The sequence below is a fragment of the Euprymna scolopes genome, chromosome 9 (assembly GCF_053919585.1).
Source record: "Euprymna scolopes isolate OS-2025 chromosome 9, ASM5391958v1, whole genome shotgun sequence".
Lineage (NCBI taxonomy): Eukaryota > Metazoa > Mollusca > Cephalopoda > Sepiida > Sepiolidae > Euprymna > Euprymna scolopes.
In genome coordinates, this window is record NC_136490.1 from 38,865,522 (window position 1) to 38,878,643 (window position 13,122).

General features: G+C 33.0%; 1 protein-coding gene across 3 annotated transcripts in view; it reads right to left on the bottom strand.

Moving 5' to 3' along the window:
* Window positions 1-13,122, bottom strand: part of LOC145284505 (polypeptide N-acetylgalactosaminyltransferase-like) — an 848,687-nt gene that overhangs the window by 58,599 nt on the left and 776,966 nt on the right. For all 3 annotated transcript variants that reach the window (XR_013868854.1, XM_080133386.1, XM_080133387.1), the window contains exon 11: window positions 9,763-9,855. Coding sequence is in view for 2 of the 3 variants with exons in the window: in XM_080133386.1 (XP_079989512.1) it covers window positions 9,763-9,855 (93 nt within the window). In the remaining variant the exon portion in view is untranslated. The remainder of the gene's footprint in view (window positions 1-9,762; window positions 9,856-13,122) is intronic.

Consider the following 13,122-nt stretch of genomic DNA (forward strand, 5'->3'; position numbering starts at 1 on the left):
TAGATTAAAATGGTTGATGTTTTCATAAAGAAACCGAAATGAATTCTTGTGATTCCCTTTCTAATTGAATTATTTGATAAAAGTTCAGAATTCAACCTGATTAAAAACAAATACAAAAGTACAGAAAAATCTTTATGGTGTAACTACCCGTCAGGGAACAAAAATGTCATATTCCAAAATTCTTATAAATTGATAAAGTAGTTTTTATTTTAAGAAAATCAAATTTTATAACAAAGTGAGATGTTTTGGTTGATCCACCATAATAAATAAATAATAAATAATTTCGAACTACCGAGATCAAAATCAGTTTTTAAAAGGCTACAATTTATTATTAAAATCGCTAAAAATCGTAAAATAAATGATTTCCTATATAAAAAAAATACTTGATCAATTTATATTATTGTTGGAATATGACATTTTTGTTCTGTGACACCTGCGTACATCAAAGATTTTGGTGCATTTTTTTTTAATTAGGTTGAATTCTGGATAAAAACCAATTATTTATGTAAACATAATTCTTAAGAATTTCATTTTAGTATTTTACATTACATTTTTGGTTTCAATAGATCATTGATTACTAATAAATAAAAATAAATGATACCTTAAGCTATATAAAAGGTGAAAAATATAGACTTACAAGAATTTATAACATAATTTGACTAATATAGAGATGAGAACCATTTTTAAATTATTAAATGAATAAACATGTTGTATAATGGGGTTCTGTATAACAAATATTCATGTGTCTTCTAGTGGTTTGATTGTATGAGAGTGTATATACTTCTGTTCGTCTATAACCATCTAGTGTTGTGACCATCTAATCTAGAGTTCGTTGTGTGTGTATATACATTTAATTACAATTCATAACGAGACAAGAATATACATAAATACCTTTACAACACAAAACACTTATTTGGGGGTTCAACATCTGGCTCATCGGGAACATATCTAATCCATCTTTGATTGATCTTGATTTGATGAATTTTCAGAAAAGCTGCACTGCAAATGAAGATTCATACAGATCGAAGTCTTGGTGGCATTTACAGCAGCTTTATTCTGGAGGGTTTCCCCCATTGGAAAGTTGCAATGCTGGCTCCAGCTCTTCACTATCAACGTCCCTACTTGGAGCCATCGCCGCCCATGAACGTCTTTCTTCCTCTAACTTCATCTGAGTTTGCCCTCTCTGATTCCTAACTCTTGACTAACTGATACGTGTCTTTCAAACGCTCTCATTACGCCATTAGTATACGTTCATAATCACCTGATATATTTACATACCATTATTCTGAGTTGTCAACTAAGTTCTTATGATAACATTTTAAAGTTGCATTCCTAAATCAATGTAAATAAATTTTCTAAATACTTTGATTATTCTTAAACATATTTTAGCTGACAAAACTTTTGGGCTTGGATAATCATCATAATCGTTGGCTAGCAGATCTTTCAGCATTGACTTGGCATCCTAAGATAATACACTCAGGAAAATTTTATGTCACTGAATTTTTGAGATGAGGATTGAAAATTTGTATTATTTGGATTATCGTTCTCATCTTGAGTATCATTTTCACAATATTTAAATTGATGTAACCTTTGACCTTCTTCAGGTATCTTGTCATCAGGATTTTTTCTGTTGAACTCAGAAATCTGCATGGAATTTCGAACATAAGGACCCGTGGCATAACAGATAAAGCACTAGATGTGACTCTCTTCTAGAGATTAAAGGTTCAGTCCTCAGTGCGGGTGATACTAAGAATGCAATTGCGAATTACTTAAGATTTTTATATGGTCATGGCTGACAGAACAAGAGCATACAAATCCCATAGATTACGTAAAGAACCATTCGAAATTTCGTACAGATTCCTAAGTTTGATAGAAAGATCTTCTACTTTAGCAAGATACACCTGAAGAAAGTCAGAGGTTACATAGGCTGAAACACAAGAATAACATTCTCGTTTCTAGGGCAATTGCTCTTGACATATCAAAGACTTTTGATAGGGCACGACATAAATGTCTACTTCACAAGATCTCCAGCTACGGAATTACTGGAAATTTCCTCTCAGTTATTAATTCATTTCTCTCTAATAGGTTTATAAGAGTAGTGGTTGATGGGCAGAAATCAGCTCATAGTTTCAACACTGGCGTCCCTAAGGGTTTCATCTGGGGCCCAACTCTCTTCCTGATCTTCATCAATGGTCTTCCAAATCACATTCTTAGATCATTCATAGACATCTTTGCAGGCAATACTACCATCTACAGCAACATTTCAAAGGCTGGTAATGACCAAAATCTTTCTGATTCCTTTCTGATCTTGAGCAGAAGATGCAATGGGGAAAGAGGTGGCCGGTTTATTTTAATGCATCTAAACCAAAGCTTCTCTCTTTCCACCATCAATGCTCTGACCCCCATCTGGCCCCAATTGAAATGAATGGCTCTCGTCTTAGAGAAGCACCATGTTTTGACAAACTTCTGGGTTTGACTTTCACCCCTGATCCGAATGGAGCACATACATCAAATCCGTTGCCAGGGTCGACAGAAAAATAGTTGGATCATTGTACCGCTCCAGTAGATATCTCACTTCTGATGCAATCCCCTACCTGCATAAGAGCCAAGTATGTCCTAGAATGGAGTACTGTTGCCACATCTGGGCAGGAGTTGCTCAGAGCAACCTATCCTGCCTTAACAGAGTTCAAATTTAGCTTTGAAACCTGATGGGTGATGCCCTTTTCTCTTCCTTGCAACCTCTTTCCCACAGAAGAAACGTTGCTAGCCTGTCTCTACTCTCGTTATTTTCATGGCAACTGCTCATCTGAGTTCCAATTGTTCCCCCCTTGTCAAACTTTCACAAAAAACACTTGACTAGTAACAACCACTATCGTTTCTCTTCACTTTATCCGTGCCTCTCCCTAAATCTAAACGTGGATTTCATGAACTAAGTTTCTTTCCTAGAACTTACCGTCTGTGGAACTATGTTTCACTGGCCTGCTTTCCAGCTTATAACAATATGGTCGTCTTCAAGTCCAATGTAAACAAGTTCTTGCTAAGCCGGCCCCTTAAATAATCCAATCATACCAAAGTTGCACTACTAATGATTACTACGCTGTTGTCCTGATATGACTACCGGTACACTTATTTACCCTTATTCTCGAGTGGTCCTCAGAAGTGGTGGCCCCCTTGTTAAAAAAAAAAAAAGAAAAGAACAATGTTCCAGATAATTGTAATTATGATGCGTGTTGCCAGCGGCAGCCGCATGACACATATGCAGATGACCAAGCCAATACGTGATGTGATGTCACAGCGAAGGAAGATAAGGGAAAGAAAAGGAGACAAAAAAGAAAAACACTATGTGGCAAGACTGGGAAAAGTGTCGAGATAAGATGAACATGTGGTCCATGGTAGTAATAGACTTTTAAGCCTGTGTTGAGATAGCAGGGTTTTGTTGGTAGACGAGATGAACTAAAAGACTTTTAAAGCAAGATGCAATGCATTATTTTGGAGAGTACTGTTACGAGAGAGCATTTCTATAAAATAATGATAAAATAAAATCAATAAAACAGTTTAAAATGTATGCTAACGTGTTTTAGACAGTCCTAATAATCAAATCTAAAAAGTTTTTAATTCACAAGATAGTTTAAAGGCCAGAGTTCAGTAATAGAAGGATTAGAAGTTTTAGAATTATCTAGAAGGCCTCAGAGGGTTCTGCAACAATCTAGAATGGGTTAAGATGCCATATAAATAAAGGTGGAGAGGGAAACAGATCAGTTATCAGCTTGGACCCGTTGTTAAGATAACTCCAGTCTCTGATTCATGGATAAGTCCAACCGAAAGAACCCAAAACACAAAAAGGAAAATACATCCTTTCAACCCACGGAAAGTTGCAGAAAATTCTCTCTGGACTAGTGGTAAGTACAATTTTGAAATATTCTCATTAACCAAACTTTTAAAAGAAAAACAAAAAGGAATCTTATTATCATTGAATTTCGATATAAACAGAGTGAATAGTCACTAGAATCTTGCCTGTTAGCGGTTCTTAACTTTGACTACCTCCCTTCTCCTCTCGTAACCCTCCATTTCCTCGTCTTAGTTTTCGATCTGAGTTTCAACAAACCGTCTTTTCCTTTGTAGTTGATAGTAGTCATCCAAAATAACTATATCTTTTGTTAACCGACCTTTTTCGTTTGTTCTGTTATTGCTGTAAATATTTGTGAACAACCTTTTTCGTTAATTTTGTTTTGTTGAAAATAAAGGAAAATATCATTTTCTGAAAACCATATTTCATATCGTCCACATTTTTAATTATTACACCTTTGAACGTAACAGTACCATAAATAAATACTTTTTGTTTCGACTAGAAAAAAATGAGTCGAAATCTTTTTTTTTTTTTTTTTTCTTTCGTGACTGTCTCAGATACATGTGGAGCTGTGTTAATATGTAGCAACCACGTTACAGAATCAAAATAATACAAATAGGGAAATTTTTCCTCCAAAGTATTCCTTCATTTAGTATCTTACATATTTTCCGAGCTTTCTATTTACTTGCTTCCCCACGAGGGCAAAGTTTGACAAAAGTTTGGTTTTCAATATAAGAGAAAAATAAAAATCAAGCTTCCTCCCAAAAGGTGCCACTCTGTCTTGGGACAAAAAAAAATTAATTGCTTCAGTTTAGAAGAATTACTCTTTCACTGATCAAGGACAGGAAAAAGGGAAGCGTAGTATCAGAACAGATATTACACTTTGCTCTTAGTCAAAAAGTCAAGCATCCCATTTTTATCTCTCTTCCACAGCGAGAGGATGTGACACATAGATCAGGAAAGTGGGATTTGTAAAAAAAAAAAAAAACAACGTGTCATAGAGGAAGAGCATTCTGGTCTGCAAAAAACGCCGTTAGGGGCGCCTCAGGTGTCAGGTGATTGGCAATAACTTAACTCCTTCTGAACGGGTGAAAAGTTAAAGCCTGGGAGGCTGGACCTTAGAGAGCAGCATAGACAAACAATGACTTAAACTCTGGTGGTTTTGGAGTCCAACGGAAAACCCTCGCATTGTTCGATTTGCAAATAAAAACGAAACAAACAGGAAATAAACAGTAATATCTTTATTAATTCAACACTTGGAATCATTCATTTCTGCAAACATTTGAATAATTCAGCAGTAAGAAGTCAAGCATAGGCGAGATTCACAAACTCCAGCTAGCAAATATAATGAAAATAAAAGGTTTTCTCATTGGGAGGGATAGTGTCTGCCTTTACAATTGCAAAACATCCTCTTACCGTTTAGTGTGCTGAATGATACTAGAGAACAGGGGTTTCTAAAGTTTTCGAACAGGGCGGGAGGGGAGGAGGCGCCATATTGCTGGCTTTTTAGAGTTACACTTGCAAAAGAAAAAAAAATTACCTGAGCATGTTTTATACTATTTTGCTTATTAGCTTTGCTTGGGTTTGTTTTACTATCCACAGAGGTACGAAAAAGTTGTCCAAAAAACAAAACAAATATATAACAAATAAATGTTATTAAAGGCAAGATAAGTTACTTTTCTACCTAACTGGATAATTTTTTAGTGTTCTTATTTAATGTAAAATGTTTATTCGATTCGAAAATCATACAGTGTTTATCGATATATTCGAAAAGACAAATGGCGGCGAAGTCTCTGTTGAATACGTTAAGTTTGGGAAAATTAGTTCAAACTAAAACATTATGCAAAATACTGTTAGAAACTCACCCAATATATGTTACTTTGACATAGGCTGACATATATCGAGTGAGTTTCTAACAGTATTTTGTATAATTTTTTAGTTTGAACTAATTTTCCCAAACTTAACGTATTCAACAGAGACCTCGCCACCATTTGCTATTTCAAATATATTGATAAACACTATGATTTTCGAATCGAATAAACATTTTAAATTAAATAAAAACACTTTAAAATTATCAAGTTAGGTAGAAAAGTAACGTATCTTGTCTTTGATAACATTTATTTGTTATATATTTGTTTTTTGACAACTTTTTCGAATCTATGTGTATAGTAAAACAAACCCGCTTTGTTTTTTAGTTAACTGATTCTTCAAAACCTCATTCTTTTAATCAATAAACTTATTTTTTTATAAAAAAAAAACAAAAAAAAAAAACGCCACACTATTTTCACACAATTTCATTTTTTAATTTCTCCTGAATACTTTTTACACTTTCCATAAGAGCTCTGCAGGCTGGATTAAAGACTTCGGCAAGCCAAATTATCTTAATTTTTTTTTTTTTGTCAGTTGTTGAAAGTTATTCTGTATTGATGGTTAAGCAATTATGCAAGATTAGAAAAATGTTTTCTATCGTCTGAAAATCAAAATATAGAAGCTAATCTTCGCGTGAACTATAAAATCAACCCCTATAATATCAAGCGAGCTGCACCATTGGGTGTAGGTTGCTTAAAGTTTAAATAATAAAGAAAGGAATAGAAGAATAGCAAAGGAAGGTTTCTGTTGAGTGTTTTGCAACACTAAGGGTCTGGAATTAGTCCATTCAAAGTTACAGTTGAAATTAATATTTCTAGGAACCTGATGTCCTAGTGTAACCAAATCACTTCACAGTGGCCGTTCTTAGCAAAAAGAAAGGAACGTCAGTGTTTATAACTACTACAGTATTATGCTGCCGATCACCAACTAATATTGGGTGCTTGTTTACATTAATGATTTTTTACAGTAATACATTTCAAGTGAAAACATTATATACTACGTGTGATAGTAAAATTAGTATAAATTCCAAAAATTACGAAAAATGGTCCAGTAGAAGATGTGCTAGATGTATTTTTTAACAAAAAAAAAAAAAAAAAACATCCACAATTACGTTTTGTTTAAAAATGGCACGGAGATAAGTTAGTTTGTCATACTGAATTGGTCGCACAAGTCTTCCACATGGAAACATACGCTAAAACCCGATAATTCAATAAATTCTATTTTTACTTGTAATTATTTTTCTACTGGACTATTTTTCGTAATTTGGGAAATTTCTACCAATTTCGTCATGATAGGTAAGTACGTGTTTCATGTGTTTTCACCAGAAATGCGTTGGTTTAAAAGATCATCAATCTAAAGAAGTACCAAATACTCCACTTTTATCGCAACAGAATAGCTCAGACAATTATCACACCCGATCCTTACAAGAAAAGAAAGACAAAAAAAAAAAAAAAAAAACAAATCAAATACTCATCACCTTTGTTTTTAAGTTTGAAATTACAGTTCACACTTTAGCACATGATGTACCTTTTATTATTTTGAAGTACAATATTAGTTAATTTTTTTTTTTTAGAACAATTTCACGAAAACTGTATAACATAGCTTTTCAATTTCAGTTGTCATTTCTGGTTTCATAATATTTTTGAACATCTGACCTTGATTGATAGTGTCTGCTAGGAAAGCCACACGCAGCAGCAAGCGTATTTTGAACATTTCATTTGAGTTTTTATTCATTTTGAACCAAGCATGTTTCGAGATAACTATTTTTTTACACTAGCATTTCAGCCCGGCGTTGTCCGGGTGTTTGGAGGTGTATGTTGAGCAAAAAAGAAAAAAAAAGAAAGAAAAAAAAAGAAAAGAAAAAAAAAGAAAAAAAGGTCAATTTTTTAAAAATTCTAACCCCTATTATGACCCCTTAACATTTATTGTTTTAGGCTCAAATCAAGTTATTAAGTTAGATCCATGTCCAAGGAACCTATATCTAAAATTTCAAGTCTTTAGACCCAAAATTGTAGGAGGAGTTTGGTAGAGTTCTCAAAGGTCAAATCGTTAAACTTTGACCCCTTAACAGCCAAATTTCTGGCCGAAAACCGATCCCAAAGATTTTCCCAAATCTTAGTATCCTGTATATCAAATTTCGAGTCTGTAGACTTAAAATTGACAGTTATTGTGTAGAGAAATGTACACAGACACGCACACTTTTATAGATATATAGATTCTTCTAGAGAGTGACATCCCACCCCACAAAAATATATCCCTATGAAATCCTTAATAAAATACTAAATTGATTTTAACTCTAAAACGTACTTAATATCAATCTTTAGTGTGTGTGTGTGTTTATATATATTATTTTTACATGGGAGTCACCACTTATCAAGGCCCGAAAACCATAGAGAATAATGGTTTTTTCATATATAAGTGAAAGTGTCTGTGTGTCTGTGTACATTTCCCTACGCAATAACTCTGTCAATTTTTAGTCTACAGATTCGAAATTTGATATACAGGATACTGAGATTTGGGAAAATCGATGTGATTGGTTTTCGGCCAGAAATTTGGCGATTAAGAGGCCAAAGTTCAACGATTTGACCTTTGAGAACTCTACCAAACTCCTCCTACAATTTTGGGTCTAAACACGTGAAACTTTAGATATAGGTTTCTTGGGCATGGATCTAACTTAATAACTTTATTTGAGCCCTAAACAATAAATTTTAAGGAGTCAAAGTTTAAAAAATTAACCGTTTTTTTTTTTGTTTTTTTTTTTTTCAACATACACCTCCAAACACCCAGGCAACGCCGGGCACCCATTGCAAGTATATATATATATATATATATATATATATATATATATATATATATATATATATATATATATATATAACTTATTATTTAATGTTGTATTTTGGAAATTTGAGCTAATATATATTTTCACTTTATTTACTGCATGTTTTATGATTATTTTTTTTATTGTTATTATTACTTCTACTTTTTATTATTATGTTCTCACACAGGTCATCATCAGAGATTACTCATTCGCGCCCTGGCGACTGCATAGATAACGAACATTTGAAAGCCTTAATAGAAACCGATCCTTGCAAAACCACACGAGAAGTTGCAGTTGTGATCGACACTCAACAGTCGTGTACCATTTAAAGAAAATAGGAAAGTCTAAAAAGTTGGATAAAAAAAAAAAAAAAAAAATCATCGTTTTGAGGTGTCTTCTATGCAACAAAAACGACCAATTTATCGAATGGATTGTGACGTGTGATGAAAAGTGGATCTTCTACGACAACCGGAGACGTTTGGCACAGTGGTTGGATGCCGGAGAATCTCCACAACACTTCCGAAACCGAAATTGCACCAAAAAAAGGTTATGGTGACTGTTTGATCTGCAGCCAGTCTCATCCATCACAGCTTCTTGAATCCGGATTACGGCAGAGAAGTACTGCTGACAAATTGACGAAATGCACCAGAAGCTCCAACATATGTGCCCAAGATTGGTCAATATGAAGGAACCAATTCTCCTACATGAAAACGCTCGCCTGCATGTTGCTCAACTGACCTGTAGAAACTGAACGAATTTGGCTACTAGATTTGCCATATTCATCAGACCTGTCGCCCACCGATTATCACTTTTTCAAACATCTTGGCAACTTCCTGTGTGAAAAAACGTTTCAAAAGCCGAGATGATGCTGAATCGGCCTTAAATGTTTCAAAAGCCGAGATGATGTCAAATCGGCCTTCAATGACTTCATCGCTTCTAGAACTTCGGATTTCTGTGCTAATGGGATAAATAAACTTGTTTCCCGTTGGCAAAAATGTGTTGATTTTAATGGTTCTTATTTCGATTAATGAAGTTTATTATGAAAGGTGTTATGATCTTTTGAAGTTGAACGTAAAAAAAAACGACATTATTTTTGCACCAACATAATACATAAAATACACCCCTCCAAGTTATACAGACCCCGAAAATATAAAATCATATGCGTAACAATATTCGCACGTCAATGTTGACTTTACATAATGATAAAGTGTAAAAAAATACTTACTCCCCAAAGGACACATATTTTGAAGATGGCACAGTATTATAATACAAGTGTTTATATTCATCCATCCAAACTTCAGCTGCCCTTCTTGTATTTCTGAAATAAGAAAAAAAAATCAAGTCATCAGTTTTTTTATTATTTTTTATTAAAAAAAAAAAAAAAAAAAAAGGAGCAGGTTTTAGATAGCGAGAGAGGATTGACAGGAAGGCAGGAAGAAGGGCGCCTAAAAGGAGAGGGAGCCTAAAAGCGGAAGTCAACAAAATCACACGACTTCGGTTGGAGAACAGTTCCACCTTTCTCTCAACCTGCCGATATCAATGAGAACACCTAGCCCGACAAGGAGAGGCGGGGATGGTGAGCACGGGTGGTCAAAAGTTGGCTTCTAGGTACATACATGTAAATGGTATCTCTTTGTCCAGTTCGTTCTTTCTAAATTTCTACCTCTTTCTCTTTCGTACACGTTTTTGTTATATCTCTCTATGTAAACATCGGAACAAGTCTCTACACAGAAAAGATGCTAATCTCTATGTACTGTTAGGTGTATCAGAATTTGGGGGGAATTTTGACACCCCTAACAGAAAACTGCGAATAAAATATTAAAAAAAAAAAAACTCGTAATTTCTCTTTTTAAAGTGGGTTGTTTATTTTCTGTATGGAATATATTTCCAAAATAAACTATTAAAGTTGTTTAAAAAATAATAGAAATATTATTTTTTATTTAAAAAAAAAAAAAAAAAAAAAAAAAAACAGTGTTTACGGTGCGCGTTCAGCCAGCCATTTTTTTACGTATGAAATGAATTGAATTTTACGAGTGAAATTTTTTTCAATTTTTAAACTTAATAAATCTATCGAAACTTTTCTATTGGTTCAATTTTTACGATATTTTCAGGGTCAATATGAAATTTTATGCTCTTTCCAATAAACCGAATATAATATTTTAGACAAACGTTTTTTTTTTTAATTCAACCCCCCCATTTTGAAATGTCTATTAAAAATTAAATAATTAATTTATGTACCAAAGTTTTATATATCACAAATTGAAGATAAAAGATCAATAAATAAAATATTCTAATTTAAAAAAAAAGACGTGTTTTTTTGGAAATTTACCTGTAAAGTCCAAAGTGTAAAACCTTTTTTTTTTAAAACCACGTTGATTTTTTTTTTAATGAAAGCTCATGTTATGCTTATATCGTCAAGTAAATACCGGACGCTGACGGCAATTTTTTCTATTTCATTCAATGTTTTCCTTTCTTAGATATTTAAAAAAAATCCAGTCGATAAAGTAGAAATAAGATATAATAGTAAAAAAAAAAACTCGTGTATTTCATTAAGAGAATTAAAAAAAAATCGGTCGACTGGATTTTTTGTTTAACGGGAAGAACTTATAAGTGAATGTGTGCTTTTTCTTAACTACGGAAGACCAAAAATATTAATTTTGGTTAACAGCACGCAATAAAAAAAAGAGACATTAATTATGTCCCTTTGACGAATCCGTATTTGATAAATTGCAAATTAGCAGCAGCAATGCTTTAAGCTTATGGCGCAAAACGCGTTACGAAAATGAGATTTTCTATGACCGTCGCTTTAAAAAATCCTTTTATTTAAAAAATACATGGAATATAAAATATAAATATGAAGAATTGAACCAGCCATTTTTTTTTTTTTTTTTTTTTTTTTTATAGATAAGTGATTTTTTGGCATTTATATATACTTAATAGATTTTGGTACCATTTAAAATTTGTTGAATTTGGTGAAATCTTTTAAGAAAACCGATGAAAATAAAATATTGTATTTTTTCGATTAAACCTTTCATTATTTTAAAATTTGGTCGTTCTTCATTTTATTGAAAAAAAAATTCGGTTTTAAATTACATTTTCATATGGATTATAAGCTTCGAAACAGAGACAGTCTATATAATCAGATGTTTATTCAAGTTTTCAATGGCGGCTTCTGATACTCCTAATGTACTGTTCATCACAGGTGCTCGATAGAGCTCCAAACCCGCCCCCTGCAAAGCATTCACAGCAAGAACTCGTCTAGCTAAAAACGTAGCCATGAATTCCCGCCCTTCCGTCTTTCTTTCTACCCCCCCCCCAAAAAAAACTTCAATGAACAAAGTTTATTTCCTAGAACATCCCATTTGTAAAATATGATACGGGTCGACTAAGCATGATGGTATCTCTCCCTCCAAATCATTGCTCCCCCTCCCTCTCTCTTTCATACACATGTATTTGATTTCTGTCTCATTGTTTTGTCAACAAACTCTTCAAACCCTAACCCGACATCCACATGGCTCTCAATCAACACGTGAGGAACAGGAGCCAACAGCGTGAGCATTGACGAAACGGTGAAGATGCACAGATGCATAATGTTATGTGCACGTGACGTTAAGCGTATACAACACAACGATGACAAACAATGTTTATTTATTTATTTTTCATAACCAAAAACAGATCCAAATTTTTGGATTTTTTTAATGATAAAAAAAAAAGAGAGCGTTATGTTAAGATATGATTGTTACCGATCAGGTTGATGTACAAATACAAAGGATATTGGAGAACAAGGGGACGAGTTGAAAAGATTTTAAATGAATAAGATTTAATGTTGCTTTTACAGTACAAGGAGATTCCAGGTAAAAAAAAAAAAAAAAAAAAAACTGTTACATAGTTATTTGTCATGTCGAAATTAGTAAAAATGTCAAAATTTACGAAAAATTATCCAGTAAATGATGTGCTAGATCTATTCCTTAAAAAAAAACACGCACACAAAAAAAAAAAAAATAAATAAAACAAAAAACAACAAAAAACAAATAAAGATCCGATATTTTCTATTTTAAAATGGCACATTTTAATTGAAAGCAAGAGAGATAATTCAGTTTTGTCATACAAAATTTGTTGCAAAGAACTGTTCCACATTAAAATATACAATGAAACGCTATAATTCGGTAAATTTTAATTTTTCTAGTAATTATTTCTCTACTAAACAATTTTTCGTAATTTTTGGAGTTTATACTAATTTCGACACGACACGTAAGGATGTAATAGCATTTTTTTTTATTTTTTTTATTTTTTACCTTAAATGCATTTGTTTGAAATCCCCTTATACTGCAGTAACACCAATTTAATTAATTGATTGTTTGGAGACGATAAAAAATATATATTTTTACTCATACTGACCCTAAACAAGACATACTGCGACTGAGATATAATGAGTTATTCTGAATTAAGGACCTGTATTAACACTTTAAGCTAAACAGCGAAATGTTTGTTCGCATGAGATTTAAACTTTTGCATGCGAGTATAGTTGGGGAAGCAGGAAACAAGGTGAGAATTCCAAAGTCTGACAGTTCGAAGGAAGAAACTA